Raw genomic sequence first — 23,432 nt, forward strand, 5'->3', positions numbered from 1 at the left:
AAGCTGTACCTGTTAACATGCCCTGTATTTTGACTTCTATTCTGACATGTTTCGCCTATACGATTAAGCCATCTTTTAACTACAGTCCGATTACTCGCAACCTTAAAAACCTTCCTAAGGTTCCATTTACAAGCTATGCATATTTTAAAGTGTTTTCAATGACTCCTTCGAAACTCATGCAATAATGACTGTGTGAATATGTCTAATAAATCCGGCATAATAACCGTGGTAGATTAATTCTAACCTTTATATATAGAAAGCCTGTGTTCGTTCGTTTACAAAACAACTCTTTTTTATATAACATTGAGACTTTTGGGCCGAGCGATATGCATTGTCAAAATACCCTGTAATTATAAATGATTAACGGAAAAGTATACAAGATATTATGCTATAAACAGCAGTTATTTTAATTTTCAGTCAAAAATACAATAAATAAAACAACAAAATCCACAAACAATATTAGATTCATGATGTGGACTTGGCTTTGCCCTTCTTATATAAGTTTCTAATAGTGGATGAGGCACGGCCTGAAAATCGCTGCTCGTGAGTCAGGAATTCCCTTTGTCAAAATATAATATGAAGTAGTTTCATTCAAAATACAAACAGTATATCATTGCTACCGCAAATATATGTGAATTTGAATATTTTACACTTATAAAATGGTCTGTTTCTTTATTCCATAAACAGCGACTTCCGAATTGCATTGCTGGCTTTTCTGTCAGACTACCAATGCTAACAGCAGCCACAACTTTAAAACTACTGTCAACAACACACTTTACACGGTCCATTATTATAGCTGCAAGTAACTGACATTTTTCTTTACAAGATACAGGGTTGTATTTCGTACTATGCAAATTTTCATTTAACACTTTCTCGGTTATTCTTTCAAGTTCCTTTTCTCTTTGCCACGACTCATCTGACACAACATTGTCCGCAATAGGCAGGTTTGATCGGGGCTTTATTGCATCACTCACTTGGTTGTTGCATGCTCTTTTCCCCACCTTTGGAAGTTTTAGAGTCCCAGATGTGTCACCATAACTGTCTGTAATTTGTCTACTCCGATCAGCAGTATTAATATATCCAGGTGTGCTCTTCAAAAACGAACCACGAAATCCATTCCTTGGAGTATTTTTGGTACCAGTGTTATGAGAAGAAAACATGGTGGCTTCGGTCCTTCGCCCAGAAAAAAACACAGTATCCAAAATATTGTTCAAATTTAAAAAAATGAAAATCACCAAAGTAGACCCTAATAACCACCAGAAATACACACGGGGACGTCTATGTCCGCTGAAATGACAAACATGCCAGAGACTACCATCTAATAAATAAACTATTAATTTAGCATTATAATAAGGTCAATATAACCAAATGCTCCAAACTAATATAAAGTGACCCGCGAATGGAGTGCACTCGAGGTGTATAAGACGCTCTCGTCAATAATGTTATGAAAGGATAAATGTATAATAAAATGTTTTGCCAAATAACGCTAATGGTCTCTTTATTACCACATATTATTATTAAGCGCAACAGAAACTAATGCTTTCTTAATGGGGATCAAACATGACAGATCTACAATGGGATTACAATATAGGATTATGTATTATCTCTTGTTAAGCTTATTAGAAGTGAGTGGTATTAGTAGGATATTTAAAAATATATAGACCTAATAAAATCATTGAAATACACTCGTTTCTATGCGATTTTCTTTTGTTTGTTTGTTGTTTTATGCCATAGATATATGCATGTGTGGTAGGCTATAGTTACTGGATATAGAAGTAACCACAGGCGTCACATGTCATAATATGATGCACATTCCTATATATCTGCTTTACTAGCAGGCCCGTAGCTAGGGGAGAGGGGCACAGGGGGGGGGGGGGGCGAAGCCCCCCACTGCAAAAAGTTTCGCCGCCCCCCCCCCCCCCCGTGAAAAAATTTTCGACCATAAAAAAAATAGATATACATTGTCCGTCAATATTACAGCACCCCCGCGATAAATAGTCATGGATACTTGACATGCTTTGAGAGTATGTTCACAGATGAAGAACTTATCGCCCCAACAGAACCACTGAGCTGAACGTCCGACATGCAATAGCGTCATACACGTGGGAGGGGTTCATTGTCAAATTTGACACTTCAAGGAAGGGTTGATGAAAACTGCCGCGTGCTGATTTATCCTATCCATGGTTGCTTTCATATCGGTTCTTGTATAAGATTTACAATGGGACGTCTTCAACATGATGAATGTCTACATGCTGTTGGCATGCTTCAAATGGGTTCTACTCGGCGAGCAGTAGCCAACATGCTTGATGTCACAGTCTGTGATCAGCAGACTGTGGAACCGGTACCAACAAACACACAATGTTGATGATAGACCTCGTTCAGGTCGCCCTAGAGCCACTACACAACCCCAGGATCGATACATTCGTACACAGGTCCTGTGTAATGTTCTCAGATGAGTCCAGATTTACTCTGGATTTCACCGATAGGCGTGCTCGCGTTTGGAGGCGTGTAAATGAGCGTCACGCTAACGTCAGACAGGATGACATATTCGGGCGTGGGTATGTTATGGTGTGGGGAGGAATCACCATGACTGGCAGAAAGGACTTGCATATTGTTCAAAAATGAAATGAAATGGGGTTTAACGTCCTACTGTTCTGCTCCTATACTGGGCTAATGAAGACGGGCATACGCCATACAGTGTGCTATGAGGGAAATTTTGCCCGGGCAGCGGCACTATCACCTACTCTTATATCGAATTCCAACTACCAAGGGATCTTTTACGTGCATTCCAATGTTTACACGGGACCTCGGTTTTTCGTCCCATCCGGAGGACTAGACAGTTGTCCTTGCCAGGCCCTCCGTCCTGCATCACTGACAAGAGGAAACCACGTCGGAAAATCGGGATGAACTTTCTCGGCCAATGCAGGGATCGAACACTTCCCGTCCCCCTCGTTGCTCTGAGCTAGTTAGGCCCTGTTGCTCTGAGCTGGTTAGGCCCTGTTTACTAGTCTGTGGTATCAGCTTAGTTGGACGTGAACGTAGACGTAGTCTAAGTAGTATTTTTTTAGGCCCAAGCCCTTAAAGACACCTGAGCAGGTGCAAAGCTACCGCGCGGAAATATAGACCCACCCCACTGGTTACTCGCAAGTCACCCAAAGTTCAATCAACGATCCAGCTCGGTGCGACGGCATTCATTTATCGTGGGAAAGAGTTTGGCGCACGTAACTGACAAACTAAGCTTGGTATCTAGTCTGCTCAACTAGTTGCATCAGGGGTGGATATAGGAATTGTGAAGAGGGGGGGGGGGGGACTAGTTTCCTGCGGAACGGAGCTATAGTCAAAAACATTTTGGGCCTTTTCCTTACCATTATTTCCAGAATAAACCCCATGCAAGTGAAATAAACAGTGCAATTTTCTTACATTTAAACAGTTTGTGACCTTCTTATTTCCGGCATTACCGACAAAGAGATTTAAGAAAAGAAGGAACCCCGAGCCTTCCCAGCCAAATAAATTCATTCTAGCTCATCCAAGCTTAATTAATATGCAAATATACTTTTTACGCGTATATGTTGATTGTGGCTTTTCAGATTTTATAATACTTCATATAATATATTGACAATTCAGTTGTGAGTTAATTGCATATTTATGTGTCCCAACACATTGTAAGTTTATAGAGCATTGACAAATAAATTGGTGACGATAATATCGTAAACAGTGTTAATCCCGAGAAAACGTTTTATTGTAGAGAAGGTATATATTTTTTTAAAAAATAAATTGCCAAAAAAAAAGAAAAAAGGATGGGGCGGGGGGAATTCGAAATCATCAGCAAGAACAACATCGACGGTTGGATCTAACAACTTGGAAAAGGAACATCATACAATTTATAAGTGTCGTGTTTTTGCTTCCAGGTTTTTGAACCGAATTCTCTCTATTATAAGATCAAATAGATCACCTTTATATTTAGTTCCATCAAACCCCAATGTATTCAAAATAGTCACCAATTCTTTCAGATACCATACTAAAATTTTAAATAGATTTTGGCGTCCGTTCCTACTTTAGGCGTGTTTGAGCAGTATTCAAAACTGGATCTCTCATTATATCAACATTTTCTAAATGCTTGTTATTTCATCGTGACGTTGAAGTTGAACCTATTTACATTTTATAAATTTGAGGATAAGGTTTTAAATTTGACCAGCAATTACCCGCAATCTGCTGCAGAGGCTGGGTCAATCTGTTTCACAGAGTAATGCGCGTGCATTGTTTACATATAAATTTCTGTACATGTTTATGCTGTCCTCAATGGATGTTTCGATACAATAATAAGGGTGCCTCTTACGCCTTCGCGTACAATTTTATGTAGGTCTACCGATTTACACTAAATAGGAAATACTTTTTTTATATCCAGATATACATATACTTATCCATCACATTTATTTTTTTTTTTCTTAATTATTTAAAAAATTGTTTAAGAATTTAATTTGCAGAAGACAAAAGGTTAATTTTGAGAGCTAATTAACTCGCACCGATGTCATCCCTTTCAGTGATTGTAGCGCCAAGCGATTATTCACTGCTGATCAGTTTGGGGTTGATTATGAACCTAATCGATCTGGCGTTTGAGACCCGGCAAACCTCCGCAGATTCCAGTACCCTACATCTAGGGTAGAGCATATATAGATCGTATATAATACAGTTCTATGGGTAGCTGGGTAGAGTAACGGAATCTGCCGAGGTTTGCCGAGCGGGCGTTTGATTCACCTCAACACTACGTCAAGGGCGATAACTCGTATCAACAAGCTTGGACCTGCGGGTATCCGTATCGAGAGGATCGATATCATTGTTGGATAGGTAAAACTGTACCACAGCATGGGCTAAGTTATGCTAGCCATTCTTTATAAGAAGACGAGAATGTACACAGAAGATTTGCAGAGGAAGTGTTGGGCCAACAACAAAAGATAGAAACTTGAAAGAAAAATGCCTAGGAGTAGGAGGTCAAAATCATCATACCGATATTTTTATTTTGCAATCGGAACTAAATTACCCGGTCATTGTTAAAATATGCAACATCCTCAACAAAACAGGAAACCGCATGGTAGATTTAAACGAGACTCTACTTTTATCTTGGATAATTTTGACAATTAGGTAAAAACACTGGACAAGGAAAAGAAATACAAAAAGACCAAGACAAAACTCGGGCAAATGCGGTTGGCCCTGGCAGCTTTCATAAATGGCCTGACAGATTTGCATCGAAACTCTATGAGAAAATTTGCAGGCCAAAGTTGTTGTTTACGATCAGTCCATGATAAAATGTACATTGCGTTACGTATGTGTTATGAGCTCGATCTCAAGTCGAGAAATACACCGAGAAAGTTGATCCAGGAAATCTTTGTTTGTGAGGGAAATTTATATTCTATTTTTAGCATTTTCTCATTCTGCCACGTGACTACGAAATTCCCCTCCTTAAATATCAACAGCTTTTCACTTTATCCGGGCTTGACAGCTTCAACATTCAAAGATACGGTGGTGTCGGCATTCAAATATTATTGCCAGTGCTTAATTCCAGCTATTGACGGCGAAAGATATATTTCCGGCTTGATAAGGTTGGAAACATTTATAAATCGCTCAATTGATGAAAGTTCCATTAGCCCTCTGATGGCTGCAGCCATGATGAAAGACCCACAACTGGTGTCAATGTTATTAGACTTCGGGGCAGACCCATCACTGCGGATGGGGGAGGATGATTCCGCAAATTCATCTCCTCTGGGCTATATTATTTGCTATTTAAACAGTTATTGTGCTCTTACTAAATATTCAAAATTCGATGGCAATATTTTTAAACAAGCATTAGAATGCTTTCACTTCATGACAAAAGTTGTTACCAATATTCAAATAAAAGAAAATCAATTACAGTGGAAACCAGATGATCACTGTAAAAATACTACTGAAAATATCTTTACTGTTCATCCACTACTTGCATCATATATAAACCTTGATATGTTCAAACAACCATCATCATTGCAGCAGCTTTCTTCTGCAGTAATACGAAAAGCAATAATTAAATATTCTTGTGACATTTTAGCCAATTCAATTGAATATCTTCCAATTCCACAATTACTAAAACGCTTCCTTAGTTTGGATTAAAATTATTTTTACATCCATATAAAATGACGCACTCTTGAAAGTGGTATTGGCAGCATATTTACCAGTAGCTTTATTTTAAATTTTCCAAATCTAATATATGTACTTTACTATATAAGCATATATATTAGTTGATCTCATTCAGTGACAATTTATGTCTTTAAAATTTAATTGGTATTAGTAGCATAGCTAAGAGGGGTGGGGGTCATGGTCAGCCCATTTGTTTATCATAGACTCTTATGCTACCACAGAAATACTGCTTTTTGTTTAACAATTTAAGTATGTTTCATGTGTAGGGCCTATTTTGTTGTGTTTTTTTTTTTTTTTTTTTTGGGGGGGGGGGGGCGAGTGGGTAATACTCAAGGACTGCCTCTAGCTATGCCACTGATTGATATTAAAGATATTGTAATTATTTATATATATATATGCATCAGATTTTTATTTTAGAAAAAAGGTACATGTAGTGCAGTTTTCATTTCAAATGTATGTTATTTAAGATCATTATTTCTTCATATAAGTTAATCTATATTATATGCAGTTTAAAAGATTAATATTTTGGTTGAGCCAACAAAGGATTGGGTGATACAAATTAAATATTTATCAACCCCACATATATATACACTGTACATAATTATTTTTTAATGATCCCTTTAATGTATTGATGTAATTTAATTTAAAAAGTTATTTTATTTAAGGGCGATGAGACTATAGGATGGCCATTTCCTCTGGCTATAATAAGATATATTTAATTTCAAGAATACAATTTTTCCACAATTATTTTAAAATATCAAGAAATGAATTATGTTTTAGATATTTTAATACTTATTTTAAAAAATAAGATCTCGATGATCCAAGGCATATGTTTTTATGGAAACAGATTATGGCAGTGTTATTAATTTATGCTGGTTTCTTAAATTTTTTGGCAAGAGAGAATGAATGAAGGTAACATTTGTGTAATAAACAACACTTGATTCTATGCTTCTTTGCAATGAATTTGGATCACATTATTGATTATGTCTAAAATTGACTGTTTAATTACATTTTCTTTTAATTAAGAATGATGTCACATTATTTTCAAAGTGATATCACCACAACTAAGTTGTTTTATATAGCTGATATTGTCACAGACTTTGTTATTTAGAAGGTAAGGCTGGAACTGAATGCGACATATTAGTCTACTGCTAAACAGAATTTATCTCTTGCTATCTATCGCCTTGTCGCCCTTTAATGTTTGTTTGAATGATTCTGTATTTTGATTCCATTGCATGCATGTCTAGAATTTGTATCCTTATAATATTTACACTATTTATTTATTTATTTATGAGAATTAATTGTACATATTTAATATATTTTTAATATTTAATTTAAGTATTATTGCCTAAATGGCCACTGATTTGTTTTGAATACTGTATGAATAAACCATCATGTTTTACAACTTAATCTGATTCCTTTCTCCTGTTGATATTGTAGAAAATTATAATTGAAAACAGCAGGGAAAATAACTGCATATTAATTTGTCAATGATATTCTAAAAGGACAGACCATCAAATAATTCAGTCCTATCTGAAATCCTGTTTCAAATAAACTCAGCAAACAACAAAATACAACCAAAAACAAAATGAAAATGAAATTGGGTTTGAGGTCATATGTTTCGGCACCAACAAGGCTAATGAAGATGAGCATACATCATGCAATGTGCTTTGGGTAAATTTAATCAAATTACAACTGTTAATGGGACCATCCTGATTTCAACAAAATCTCAGAAATAAAAGTCTGTGTACGTATGAAATTTAAGTGCCGAAATATAAAGGAATGGTGTATTGACCTTGTCTCAAAATTTCAGCTCCAAAAATTGAGTTGTTTGGACGTGAATGTCAAAACTGCTTATCCGGAAACGTAATCCCTTTAAGATTGCATATCCAGTTTTTATGTTGGGTGACCTTTTAATCTATTGCCGTTCCTTTAGAGGTCTATACTGTGCATGACCCACTTGCTGTACTTAATATCGAAAGGTGAATTTCACTTATATACGTTATTTTCATAAAATAAAAATTGTTTTTATCCAGTTACCATATAATACAGCTTGGGACACTGGTTTCCATTTCCAGATGAAGACTGACGTGTTTAAGTTCTTTGAAAATGTATCACCTATATTGAGTTAGTTGCTCGGCCCTAAGGTAGCAGTTAGTATTCTCCAAAATATAATCAAGATTGGCCCTTTAAGCGTTCATTCTGCACATGACACCAAACAACAAAATGTGGTTCCTTGCCAGGCTCTCCATCCTGCACCACTGACAAGGATGGACCAGAAAAAACAAGTATACTACATGTACTTAAAGTGGGGTAATTAAAAAATTATTGTACCTGTATCATTAATGTTTCACATGTGGATGGATGATTGACAACTTCACTCCAAATTGCAGATTCATCGCTCAATAGTGTCAACATGATACCAGTTTTAAAAAAGAATGTCAAATAAAGTTTTGCCAGATTGAGAAGTCACTTCACACTCACCTTATTTTACATAAACAAATGGTCAATATGTCCCCTGTCTTGCTCATAGATACCTTTTCCACCCAGACAGCAAACTTTTTATTTCTTCTAAGGTTATTTTTGCTCATTTTGCAATAATTGTATTCTTCAGTTCATTTTTTGTAAATGGTTTTGTGGGTCCTTTAAAAACCTTTTCTGCGAGACTGTTCAGTCAGATTCAGGTCCCGGAACTGTTGCGGCCACTGATATTTTTTTATTAAGTCTGGTGTAGATTGTTTTATATGGAGATTAAATTCTGAGCCACGCATCACATTTTCAATTAAATATTTCTGGGGAGATCTCATAGAGATAGCTCTGAGTCTTTCTGCTGGAACACAGAGCAGTTGTTCGGTTAGAATCTGCGACAATCGGGTATTAATCCACATGTTAAACGTTAATGTATAGGTATACTACTTTTTGAATTATTCCACCTTACTCGTTTTTTCTGGGCCACCTGATATAGAGAATTTCCTTAAATAAACAGAATAAGACACAGCAACTCATCATAACACTTTACTTTAACCTTAATTAAAGACACTTGTCTTCTTTTATAATCTTACGGCTAGTCCCCGGATCCATTCACTTAATCTGATATGTGCGTTTGTGATTTCTGCATGTTGTGTCTTGTCCGTAAATTTGTTTTGTGTAATTGTTTGTGTGTGGTGCAGTCTCCCTGCACTTACTATTAGTAAACCTGGTGTATACTAAAAATTGAAATCTAAATTACTTCTGGCAGAAAAAACTGTTTGATCAAATATTGAAAATAATAAAGACCCCTATCTGATATATTTTATTTTCTTCGTTTACCCATTATAAGATTTTTCTCAGGTAATTGTAAAGGTGCTATTAAGTGTGCTGTTTTAACTGATGTCTTGTTTATTACCCGAACTTTAATCTGACAACCAACACTTCTTAACAATAATGGCATTCTGCAATAAAACAAATATGGCAGTATTAAATATATGAACAGGGTGGTAAACAGATGGATATTGGTGAATTCTAAAGAGAATACAATACTGCAACAAAAGACTGCTATATGTGAGAATTGGTAAAATATTTGGTGTTATGCACCAGACATATTGCTATTCGTAGATGAATGAAGCAAACTTGGATTTCAAAAAAGCTGAAGCTAACAGATCAACAGCAACCAGTACAGTCATATTAGTTAAGTGAATTTATGAAATGCTACTGAACCAATATTCTAAAAGTAATGCATGCATTTATAAGCGATTGATACTGCAAATACATTTTTGTGAATATAATTTAAATATATGATAAATAGAATACATTCTGGAAAACTGGATTTTCAATGAAATGGTCTTTAACTATGTACAACAGTGTACTAAATTTCAATCAAATATCTCAAAGTTTAACCTAAAACAACTCCCAAAAAATTAATGGAATCCTACGAAATGTGAACATGATCTCTAACTCTGTTGTATACAGGATGGACCAACAGATGATCAAATATATTAAAATTTAATCTAAAAGCAATTATGCTGGGCAAAGAGGGACAAATGTTCCGGGCCCCCCACCTTTTGGGTTGACCACAAGATCAACAGTTCCATTGGATGACCAGAGATTCTAATTCAGATTTGAAAATATGAAGGTCATTCTCTCAGTCTGCAATCAGGGGTCCCATTTTCACCTCTGAACTCCGCTGGTAGACATCTATATGTTTATAGTGCCGCCAGTTCGTTGGGAAATGAAGGATCATTCATACATTAATACAGATATAATAGGCTTTGTGCTGAAATATTTATTTCTTGTTCAGTAGTGTGGGAACTATATTTTAAGTGGCTTGGAAGACTTTAAGTCTATGGTGGGCGGGGCGATGTATGTGCCAGGGACATTTTAGGAAATTGCTGTATCCTAGAGACTACATGTTACATGGATTCATTGCTGCTGACTACTCACATAGCTCTATTTTGAAGAATACAGAATTTACCTAAGAACAAAGACTCAGAAACTGGTTGGTAAACACCAACCCAGCTGAACAGGTTCATGTGCCACTGTTCTTGTTACACTCGGACAACCAAAAAAGCAACATAGGAATTTTCCAAACATGTAAAGATTTGCTATTTTGTGAGTTTGACTATTCTCCTCCATGAGTTAAATTTCTGCACTGGACACTACGCTTTTTTTTTCTTAATCCAGTCACCCCCCCTCCCCCAACCTGTTGATTTGTCTCCCCCCCCCCCCCCAAGGTCTTACTTACAGAGCCAACCCGGCTCCCGGTGGACTTATAACCATACTATGCCTCAAGCATGACACCCATCATAACATATTGATAAATGGATTGTTTTTTCAGAAATCTCCACATACCAGTGGATTAAAAAACACAAGTACAACAAAGGTTTGTGAACCCCTCATTTGAGAAATGATATCAGGTAAGATTAATGATACCTGTTTCACTACATTCAGCTACCGGTAAACAGAGAGATAGTTAGGAATTGAAGATTGGAAGCTGAAGCTATGTAATAATGTTCAAAGTAGAGTTTTAACTTAAACTAAGATACAATCGAAATTTTAAGAAATACTGCAATTCGATTGGCTGACCAATATGCAAATTGGATATATGCAAATTGATTTTACTGGTCAGCCAATCGAATTGCAGTATTTCTTAAAATTTTGATTGTATCTTAGTTTAAGTTTTCGTGAATAAGGGCCCTGATACATGTACACCATTTTAGCGCTATAGGAATCACTTGCAAACTCCAGTCCCGTTCAGTAATTTCACCGATCTATTCTGTTTCGCTCTTTTGTTGTCTGCGAAAATATATTCGTTAGCTTTTTTGAAATCCGACTGAATCCAAACTTGGACATTTATCTAGCACTGGAATTTTGATTTCTTAATTAAATATTAAATAATCAATCGCAGAACACATTAGTGTAGAAATTTGATATTTTAGCTAAAAATGCAAATGGCACATCATTACTTTTAAGACTCAAAGCAATCATTTTTTCTTTCAAGGTAAATTGAATTTTACAATTGTTTTCTTAGCAAATGACCTGACAAATCACTCTAGAAATTATGTATTCTTTGACGACAATCAGAACCTCAAGTATCTGCAATCTCTTAAAGCATAGTTACATTCTATCCAAAAAAGAAAGAAGTTCATACACTGTTCACATGAACAGGAGAAAATATATACTCAAAACCAGGAGAAAAAAAACCCATTTAAATATGAAAAATGATCAAAATATAACTTTATAAGAACTTGATTTACCTTGTAGCACCTATCTTTAAATCTTTCGCGATGTCTGAATATTCTAATGTAAAATTATCTACTATTAGACATAAAACTAAGATGTGAAGAATAATTTTATCTTTCATTCGGATTGATAAACATCTGAAAACCAGATAAACAAAACAATTATGATATAATATGAAGCATTTCTAAAAAGATATAAAAGAGTCGGCTACAAGAAGTGATTTTGTAGTAATTTTTTTTTAAAGGGGCCAACACTTACAAAATCGCTTTAAATCAGCCACCCAAGCTGCATGACAAAACATTGGCATCCATCAGAGTCTGAAAAGTACTGATACAGTCTGCCGTCGACTAGCCAATGTCGTAGCCCAGCCAAGGGGACCCATCCTGACAGCCCATCATCGACTGCAGTGGGCTTTGACGCATCAACACAGGCAACATCACCAATAGAGAAAGCAGGTTATAAATTTCAGAGCTCTTTATTTCTCTAAATTCAGTGTGACATTTCTTTTGTTGTTCAGTACAGTTAATATTAAGATTTTACCTGACTGGTTTTCTGGTACCATCTCCTTCTATTTTTAATGTAAATTGTTGTAAAATGGAGTATTTTACTTTATCTGGCCATTCCTTAGGTAAAATATCTAGAAAGGTACACAAAATTTCGTTAAAGAATTACAAGTATCACTTTGGAGATCCTGATCATCATCAAACAGGTTTAATTACCCATCATTTCTTTGTATTATTAATAGTAACTATTTCAAATTTTAAGGAGGTTTGAACTTTTCTATTCACTTAAAAATTGAAATTTTCTCACAAATCATAAAGATCAAATATTAAACTAACATATGAAATCAATTTGTTCCATTCTTTTATAACCAGATCAATCTTAATATGGGCCTTTAATAGACTGTGCCGGGTCGACTGCACCACACATCTATATATATATTTGTGACTGTCGTTTGTCTGTCTGTCTGTTCGGGGTTGGTGGCTACACTAGGTCTGCCCCGAGTCTGAAATTTGGGGTAAAGGGGTAGCTCGGACCGGGGAGTAACATAGGCCAGGTGGCGTTAGTCTACCACTTCCGGTTTCGGAGTTATGACCCCCGAGCTAAGACGGTCTTTTCGAGGTTGGCGGCTACACTAGGTCTGCCCCAAGTCTGAAATTCGGGGTATAGGGGTAGCTCGGACCGGGGAGTAACATAGACCAGGTGGCGTTAGTCTACCACTTCCGGTTTCGGAGTTATGCTCCCCGAACGAAGCCGGGTATCTGTCTGTCTGTTCAGGGTTGGCGGCTACACTAGTTCTGCCCCGAGTCTGAAATTCGGGGTATAGGGGTACCTTGGACCGGGGAGTAACATAGGCCAGGTGGCGTTAGTCTACCACTTCCGGAGTTATGACACCCGAGTGAAGCCCTGTTCGGGGTTGGCGGCTACACTAGGTCTGCCCCGAGTCTGAAATTTGGGGTATAGAGGTAGCTCGGACCGGGGAGTAACATAGGCCAGGTGGCGTTAGTCTACCACTTCCGGTTTCGGAGTTATGACCCCCGAGCGAAGCCGGGTCTCCTGCTAGTAATTACATAAAACAAATCTACGGACAAGCACACACAATAAGCAAAAATCACAAAAAAACGTACATATCAGATTAAGTGAATGGATAAATATATTTTCTATTGACTTCTGAATGTATGTCCCTGAAAACACATCATTTATCAAAATCAACACAAAAATTCCATTTTAATATGTTACCTTTTTCTCTTAATTCATTTGCTCTTTTTCTATATAGTGTTGTTAGCATGTGTATATACATTAAACATTTACATTTCAACCAACGTCGATCTTCATCTAGAGGTAAAATAGGTAACCTATTCATTATAAATGTACTATACCTACAAATCAAGAAATAAAACATAGTTCAAGTATTTTTACACAGACAAGAACAATCTTTATTAAAATGCATATATATCAGAAGCATTTTACTTCTGTGGTTATGGTTCTAGAATCCAATATACATGATGTATCTTTAAGATTTGAATTGTAGCAAGTATGAACATCACTGAATTTCAAAATTTGTTAAATTGTTCAGACAGGAGAGAATTAAAACTATGGAAACAAATAAACACCAGTAACTGATTATAAATTAAATTGTATGTGCACATTTATCATAGAAGAACAAATTAGATGTAAGGCCACACAAAAAATTATTCTGGCTCTCAGATACCGCAGAGTCATCAAATATGGGCCCCATCACACAGTTTTATTTTTAAAAAACTAAAACTAAACACAAAGTTATTCATTTCCGCTTGTTCGTCTTTCCTGTGATCAAGGGAATTAACTCTATATAGAACCAAGAACTGCCCTCCTGCATCAATTTTATTTTTTTTTACAAAGGATTGCCTGAGAACCTGAATATATTTTTTTGTATGGCCTAAATTACTGAATAATGTAAAAATAACAGTTATTACCCTTCAGAATTTTTAAATTCATCTGTTTTATAATCAAAAAACTTTCGACAAATTTCTGTTAATGCTTCCATTTCTCGAACACCAATAACTATAATATAAAAGATATATTACTAATTTTTATTTTCTCAAGATTGACTTTACCGAAGTTTTAGACTTCTTTGCCAGTAATTATCATTTCATGTTCTATGACAACATATATTTTGAATGTTACAGAGTGATATCATACTAACTATCTTCAACTTTATAAATATCTTCTGGTGATGTGACCTCAGCATGATGTGGTGGAAGGCAATCATTGGAATCATCTGTTGATGGTTTAGCTGTAAGAACAAACAGTTCCCAATAGTAAATGTAATCATGAATGACAAGCTAGAATGCATACTTTACCAATTTTTTTTTCATCAGAAACATAAAGTAAGACCCCCACCACCCCAACTACAACATGAGCAGATTACTGGATTGGCCAACTCCAAGTTCACTAGTCTAGGGACCGGGTATCATTCAGATTTGACGAAAATAGGAAAGAATCTGAGCTTACCATCTAGAATCTAATACTCGTATCCAGTTAATAGATTGCCACCCAGAAAGTGTTAAATGCCGTCGTCAAGATTCATCAAAAAACGTCCAGTTTGCGCTACGTGTAGTCTAAGAAACGCTGTTTAGTTTTGACATTGGTCGTCCAGTTTATGAAACTAAATGGTCATAAACCAGACGACCAATATCAAAACTAAACTAAATGGTCATAAACTAGACAACCAATGTCAAAACTAAACAGTGTTTCCTAAACTACATGGTAGCAGAAACTAGGCATTTTTTTGATGAATCTTGATGGCATTTAATACTTTCTGGATGGCAATCTATTGGATACGTGCATTAGATTCTAGATGGTAAGCTCAGTTTCTTTCCTTTTTTCATCAAATCGAACATGTAAACAAGCATTGATACAGCAATTGATTTATCCAAGCAAACACTGTATATATGAGATTTTTACTTTGTACGTTCGTACCATACAAATGGGCTAATATTATATATATCTACTCTTTTCCTGTAAAAAATGTTGTTTTAAAAAGCTATATACAAATATATACCAGTTATTTCTTTAAAATTATCTTGTGAAATAGCGTGATCTACTGCACTGCCAATAGCTGAATCTAAAACATCAGTCTGTATAGCATTTCTCTGTGATAATTCAACAGCACGCTGTCTTTTAGTACTACCAAAAGCCTTTGTTAATTCTTTCATCTACAAAAATATATGAAAAGGTAATACTGTTTATAATAATAACTAGGCCTGTGACACAGCTATAATGGGTTTCACTGTTGTCCTTTAACCTTTATCTGAAATTAATATCTATATAAGGACGGCACAACAAATAACCACTGATTGAACCATAGGATCGGATTAGAAATATTTGTGTGATCATACATCTTCATATTTGGAAAAATATTTGTTTTAAAGGTTAGTATTAGTTTTTGTCAAAATGTGGTTGTATATTGTTATCGCCTTTGTCCGTCCATCGTCCACAATTTCTTATGAACACTCTACAGACTACATTTATCATCAGATCTTTCTAAACTTATAGACATTGTTAATATTAAGTGACACAAAGAAGCCTAATGATTTCAACAATTTCTGTTACTTATTTCCAGAGTTAACTTATTTCCAGAGTTAACTTATTTCCAGAGTTATCTAATTTAAAAAGTTATCAATCGATCTGTATGAAGTTGACAAAATTGTGGCCTCTAGAGGTCTACAACCTCGATATACCATACTTTTACACCATTTGCAAACGAGGGGCAGCCATTTTGCCCTGCAGTTTTGGTCTGATTTTCAGGAAATTCAAACTCAACCTCTAGAGGCACCACAAGCTAAAAAAAACCAATTTTCTGTACAATCAACGGCCATAATTCAGGACGTTACGATCCGATATGCGCAAATATCGACAGGAACCAAAATTGTTGGGTTATAAACATGTATTTCAAGTTTCATCAAAATTGGATCCAAATTGTGACCTCTAGAGGGTCCACAACCTTGATATACCATATTTTTACACTATTTGTCTACGTGAGGTAGCCATTTTGTTTGTCAGTTTTTGATATGCAAAAGAAACCAAGATCTTTGGGTTATAAACATGCATATCAGGTTTCATCAAAATCAGATGAAAATTGTGACCTCTAGAGTATCGACAAGCTAAAACCGTGATTTTTCGTCCAATCAGGGGCCATAATCCATGAAGTTATGATCTGATCCATGGGAGATAGACCTATATATTTCAAGTTTCGTCAAAATCAGATAAAAATTGCGACCTGTAAAGTATACACAAACAAATTGTGAACAGACGGACAGGAGAGATGGCTTAATATGTCCACGTGAAAATATGGGCATATAAAAATGATAATTCCACTATTAACTTTGATTTATACAAATCAGACTATAAATAATTAATCTGGGACTTCAGAGCTCAGTTTGTGAATGTTCCAACGATTACTGTTAAAATTATGTCAAAATTTAAAAAATAATGACAAATTCAGTCATTTTGTACCTTTCACAGGAATTTTGAAATCAATTTAATTTCTAAAAGTGATACACATGTTCCAGATAAAAGTTGGCCAATGAATTGCCACAAAACAATAATGCATACATTGTAAAACCTAACAGCAGAATGCAAAACGGCAGTCATTCACAGTCTTCCATGAATCTGCAAAGAGAACCGAGATCCGGATTCTTCAGAATCAAAAACAATCTTAAATGAGAACTTGACAGGACCAAGTTAGGATTAATTTTTAATACAGTCCGTATTTCCATCATTACTAAATTATAACAATGTTTCAGTGTTTACCTTATCTGTGTAGGACAGTGATGTAATCTGTGGCTTTACTTCTTGTTTTTCCGTAACTAAAAATAAAAAAATGTTTATACTGGTTATAAGAAATGAGCTGATATGTGTGTAAAGGACGAACCAGCGGTAGGGGGCGACAACAATATACAACCACGTTTTAATGTGGGCGTATAAAAATGATCAATTATCAGGAATACTGATGTTGTAACCAATAATCGACTCATCTCTACCGGTAATATATTTAAATGAGAAACTTGCATAAAATATAAGTTGACAACCAATAATATATTATAACAAAACACAATACAAGGTATATATGGATGTATATATTTATTTAAACGAAAGCATTGCATAAAATAAAGTTAACAGTGATATAATTTTATATTGCATATTCAAATAAAAAGAGTATATTCTTACCATTTAATTGTGGTATCATGTTGAAAAGGTCTGCATCATAAACTTTCATTTTTCCAGTTCTTTTATTTCTTACCCCTACATAATATCTGGAGAATAAAAATTTCAATAAGTGAACATAAAAAATATCTTAGTCAACACTTTACAAACTAAAGTTATAGTTACTTTCCCTCACTGGTGATGAGTAGCTCAACTATTTTTAATGAAATAAAGTGGGATTTAACGTCCTACTGTTCCCCTTCAACTGGGCTAATGAAGACGGACATACGCTATAGAGTGTGCTATGAGGGAAATTTTGTCCGGGTACAACAGCACTATAGCCTACTCCTGTATCAAATTCGAACTACAGGGGTTCTTTTTCAAGCACACCAATGTGTACATGGGCGTCATGGGACCTCAGTTTTTCCTCACTTCCGAACAACTATACGTTGTCCCTTCTCAGGCCCTCAGTCCTACACCACTGACAAGGGGGAAACCATACCGATGAACTTTCTCGGTTAACACAGGGATCGAACACGGGACCCTAGGTTAGCAAGCGAAATTCTTACTTAATGAGCCATTGTGGCTCTAGCTCTTTTTAAACAATTTTTACTGTCAGTTTTTTCCTGCCACTTATTTTTCCACTTTGTTCGGTACAAAGTGGTTACAAAGAATCTGAATTTAGATTTCCTGTTCTGGCTCATAATCATGGTTTTAATACATAAGAATAGCAATAATAGGACATTCAGATGATATTTATTAAAAAATCTACGTGGTCAACTCCATTTAAGATTCCTATCAGTTGACTAGGATGTAATTTGGCTTTTTGTGGGTAAAAAGACTAAAAAACACAAAATGTTCAAAAGAAAGTCATAGCCATAAGCTAATAAAGTCAATGGTGAAAAGTACTTTAGTCTGACTCCAGAAATAAAGAGATGGAGAAATGGGGTTTAACATCCACTCAACATAAACTAGATCATTTTGAGACTAATAAGGTACAATCTTTTTTTAATAATTTTCGAGAGAGTAAGGGCCTTTCGCAGTGGAACAAAACCGAAGCATGCGGAGAAACCCATTGGGCGACACCTACTGCTTTGTCATGTACAAGGGGATCACGTGTCTAAGCGGGTAAGACGCTAGCTTGCTAGCCTGGAGGTTGGGTGTTCGATCACTGCATTGGCCGAGAAAGTTCATCCAGATTTTCCGGCGTGGTTCACCCTTGTCAGTGATGCAGGACGGAGGGGCTGACAAGGAAAGCTGTCTAGTCGTTCGGATGGGACGAAAAACCGAGGTCCCATGTACACATTGGCGTGCACGTAAAAGATCCCTTGGCAGTTGGAATTCGATGTAAGAGTAGGCCGTAGTGCCGCTGTCCGGGCAAAATTTCCCTCATAGCACACTGTATGGCGTATGCCCGTCTTCATTAGCCCAGGTTAGGAGCAGAACAGTAGGACGTTAAACTCCATTTCATTTCATTTTTTGTCATGTACAAGCTTGGGATAAATACAACACCACAGTATGATCTAAAGTGCACACATTCAAACACTATACCAACCAACTCCTCCTCAAAAATAAAGCAAGCATTAATGTATCTTCCAGAATACAGTAACTTGTTTTTTTTCGCTAATTTTTAAATATAATATATCTCCCATTAAATATCAAAAGAGTTAGTTTCTTACTGTCTCAATATAGTTATTACTATTATTATAATAATAAGAAACCTCACTTGTATAGTTGTGATGGAGCTGTTATATCTGTACTATCACCAACATACGTCTTGCATGTTGATGTATCTCTTTCAGCCACCTGTAAAAAAAAAAAATAGTTAGATAGTGTCTTAATTAGTAGAAAATTGGTAGAAAAAAAGGTTATCCACAGTCCTTTTCTTGACAAAATATTACTTCAAAAGCACGGTTTGGGATAAGGTGAACAATTCATTCATCCACCATAAGTGGCAAAGACAACAGCAACAACAACTCTGTACTAGAAAAAAAAATGTTATTAACATTAAGAGAATGACAGGTTTGTCACCCCATGTCCACTATCAAATTTGCAGTGATCAATGCCATTCCATAATTCCGATGAAGAATGTAGATTAGACTCAATGAAGAATTGGTTTGACATTTATTTGTCGAAAAGTTGAAACTGATTCTCAGTGTAATTTGCAGTGATCAATGCCATTCCATAATTCCGATGAAGAATGTAGATTAGACTCAATGAAGAATTGGTTTGACATTTATTTGTCGAAAAGTTGAAACTGATTCTCAGTGTAATTTAAGATGGAAGTGAACCAAAACATCCAAATTGTCAATAATGTGAATGACATTTTTTCCCCAGTTTCCATGTGGGTGTTATAACATGCTTGACATGAACACAAGATGCCAATGACTTTATGACCATTTGATTGTGTTGCATACTGTCAGTGTCACTAACATTTACAACCTGTTTTGAATAAACTGTTCTCTGTAACTTACCAAGACTTTCCTTGTTTTCTTCTCATCATTTTGTCCACCTTTCTCCTTCTCAGTAAAATATCTGAACTTTAATGCATTTGATTTTTCAGGTTTAATTTGACCATTTGTAAAACTTGCTTGAAAACATAAAAATGTATAAAGTTAAATGTGCTTGCCGCCATGACAAAAATCAACGAATATAATTTATATAACAATGACACTCATACCCTTCTCTTGCACTACAACTACAACAACTACCCGACAACACCACGACCGCCTCCATACTCCAAGAAAATAAAATTAAATAAATATTTTTAATCCACATCTTATGTTAAAAAAAAATATTGTAAAATCTCAACTACCAGTAGAAATCTCAGTTCTAAGGCAAAACATTTTCTAAAATCTCCAGCTATTGCAACTTGGAAAACGTACTTTTTCGTATGCTGGGCCATAATTATAGAATAAACAGCCAAAGCCAATTATTGTCAGTGGGCCATTTCAAACTCAAAACAGTAGAGGGAGAGAGAGAAAGGAGAAACACAGACACACTATAATTCGATTGCACATAATGTCGTTAGCTATGGGGGAAACCAGGGGAGCAGGAGAAAATCCACGAGTTTAGACGGCGAATCTATTCCTTGTGACGTACAAGTTGGTAATCAAAACCACGCCAGTTGACTCAATGACAAAACTCAACCAATCGGGCAACCTCCACCCCACCCCCTTACCCAAAGAATAATAAAGAATCACAGCAACCGAGAATATTAGCTGACTACTGTGGCATTTGCCGTGACCGAACGCCATGCATTTCTATTTTATGTACAATGGAAAGCTATTAGAGGACGATGGATGTATCGAATTGCTTGTTCCTTTATTTGAAGGTGGGGATGGATGGTCGAATGGTTAGCATGTGCGCGCTATATCAAAATGTCTGTTATTGAATCAACTGACGTGGTTTCGATTCCCCGGTTGTACGTGACAAGGAGTATAGTCACCTATCCAACCTTGTGGGTTTTCTCCTGGCCCCCGGTTTCCACCCACTGCTAAAGACCACTAAAACGCGCATGCAAATTATTGTAATAGAATTGAACCAAGTATTAGTCCGGAAATGACCTAGTTTGTATAGAGTGCACGTTACCCCCCCCCCTCTCTCTCTCTCTCTTTATTTCAATCAATCTTGATTTTATTGAGTGTCATTTGAATTCGCTTTCGCTTTATCGTCTTTGAATTATTCAAATTCAAATATATCTATTGATGTATAACATGATGTTGTAAAGGTATCTTGTATTATTAATATAGCATGACCACGGTGGTCAATCAGTGAAAGTAAATGATGTATTAGGTAAGATTTATATAAAGAGTTGACAGTTCTCGCAATGAGAGGAGTTATCGTCGTTTACAGAAGAGCTTAGTCTCGATGGTCATTTTTGAATTAAATCATAAATCTGTTAAAAATCAAAACCGTCCGAAGTTATGGAGAGTTGATTATGGGCCTGGTATGTAAATACATATCGCATTAATTTTTTATAGAACATTTGAGGTCAAAGGAACGATCTGCAATATGCAAATTTAGCTCTAAAAAATGTATCTTTAACCAGTATAACATCCTTTATACTCAAGTTATTATAAAATCTCAATATGTTTCACAACATTCAGCATGGTTAAACATTAGCGATAAAATCTCAAAACGTTTCACTACCTTCCGCATAATATAATTTTAGCGATGAACGATTACTGTACATAAATGATAATTTGGCAGCGATTTGACTGTGACTCAAAAATTTCATTCAACTTCACGTATTCTTTGAAAAGGTTCAGTCGCAAAAATTAATAATTTATGTATTTTGTTCGTTTTTGTGGAAATGCAAGATGATACTGATTTCATACATGGGTTACAGATACAAAGCAGGCTGATATGAATATTATGACTTGTTGCTTTGTATTTATATTTATTTACATTGTTGCTATGTTTATCCTAAAACATTTGTGATAAATATCATATGAAATACGAAGACAAACCACGCTTGTGTGAAGATTTCATAGTTTGATTGTCTATTGTTGCTATGTTGAAAAGTGAAGTAACTATACATGTATATCAACATTGTTATGCATACTGCCTCAGTTTTGTTTTTTTTAAAGATAGGCCTTAATGTCCCGCAATATGATATGATCAAACAAAGATGGTCACCCTATATACGGCTATCTTAAAAATCAGTATTAATCCCAAAATTTGAAAATAAATTAAGAACACACTATTGTAATTATTTTAATTTAATTTCCCATTTTGATGGATTAGAAAAATGGGTTAGGGTTCAAATTCATCTCCTATTTTCAGAACATCTGTACTTTCCATTTTGAATAAGGTATGACATCATCATACAAATTAGACAATCAGAAACGATGTACGGTAAAATAGCGGAAGTAGATACTTTGCCGTATACGGTTAAATATCCACTTCCAAATATTTATCAGAATTTGCAGAAACTTCAGGAAAATCTATTGAGCTGACAAAGTCGTGAAAGTGTGGAAGGAAGGGGTTACAATATATTATATACCTCCACATTAACATGTACTCAAAATATCAATATAATATCTTCGCTTAGATGCAATCGGATTTAAAAGATTTTTGGCCATATATAATACACTATGTAACATTATTATAACAGATAATAAGGATGACGAATATGTTGACAAATTTTCAATTCACTTTACGGAGATTTGATTGCGCCTATCCAATCAATTTTCAGCGACTTTTATATGACAATCAACAAATTAAAAAGACAGTGAACATACCTACGAGTATCCCGTGTGTGTCGCTTTTTTTGATAGAACAAGACGACGACATATCAACCAATGTTCGTCGAGACTATTGATTGACAAACTCAATCGCATAAAAATAAACAACCAAACACGTGCTTTCGGTCAAGGTCGGAAATCGGCTGACTCCGTGAATCGGCGTTCGCTGAACACCACTATCTCTTTTAAAATATATCTCTGTCCTGACTGACTGCCGTTATGTACTATTTTGTTATGCGGACATGCGGTTCTAATCCGTTCCACATCTTTCATACACACAAAGAATAAATAAACATTTTAAAGTTCATTAAATATGCATGATATAAAATTTAGATAAATAGCGACCAGTTCTTCTAATAATAGTTTAGTCTCTAACTCAATAACATCCAAAATCTTCGACATTGAAAACACGATTTATTTGTCGGTTTAAATCAACATTGATGTTGTGATCTTACCGGGAAAAGATGACCTTCTGATATCCAATATTTAAGACAAAATAAACATTTTACGATTGGTACACGAATCGTGTACCATAATGGGTTTCAGCGCTATTTGTAATAAGGGACTCGAAAAACGAGGCTAGGGATATTCCACAAGTCATGTCAAATGGTG

At 35.5% G+C, this 23,432-nt stretch overlaps 1 protein-coding gene across 1 annotated transcript; it reads right to left on the minus strand.

Moving 5' to 3' along the window:
* Window positions 1-9,441: 9,441 nt before the first annotated feature.
* LOC126830926 (DNA-directed RNA polymerase I subunit RPA49) lies at window positions 9,442-22,976 on the minus strand. The gene is made up of 12 exons (XM_050561441.1): window positions 22,818-22,976; window positions 20,046-20,161; window positions 19,298-19,377; window positions 17,596-17,681; window positions 17,179-17,234; window positions 15,428-15,581; window positions 14,570-14,659; window positions 14,340-14,427; window positions 13,624-13,763; window positions 12,424-12,520; window positions 11,898-12,020; window positions 9,442-9,596 (listed from the first exon to the last, which is right to left on the minus strand). The coding sequence occupies exons 1-12, from the start codon at window positions 22,867-22,869 to the stop codon at window positions 9,458-9,460; spliced, it is 1,221 nt and encodes a 406-aa protein (XP_050417398.1). The 5' UTR covers window positions 22,870-22,976; the 3' UTR covers window positions 9,442-9,457.
* Window positions 22,977-23,432: the final 456 nt, after the last annotated feature.

The sequence above is a fragment of the Patella vulgata genome, chromosome 8, assembly GCF_932274485.2.
Source record: "Patella vulgata chromosome 8, xgPatVulg1.2, whole genome shotgun sequence".
Classification (NCBI taxonomy): domain Eukaryota; kingdom Metazoa; phylum Mollusca; class Gastropoda; family Patellidae; genus Patella; species Patella vulgata.

Excerpts from the sequence above, each read along its gene's own strand:
- LOC126830926 (XM_050561441.1), bottom strand. The coding sequence starts at position 22,869 with ATGTCGTCGTCTTGTTCTATCAAAAAAAGCGACACACACGGGATACTC. Across the intron at positions 17,235-17,595 it reads CATGATACCACAATTAAATG|TTACGGAAAAACAAGAAGTA; the intron begins GTAAGAATATAC and ends TTTTATTTTTAG. Across the intron at positions 9,597-11,897 it reads TTAAAGATAGGTGCTACAAG|AATGCCATTATTGTTAAGAA; the intron begins GTAAATCAAGTT and ends GTTTTATTGCAG.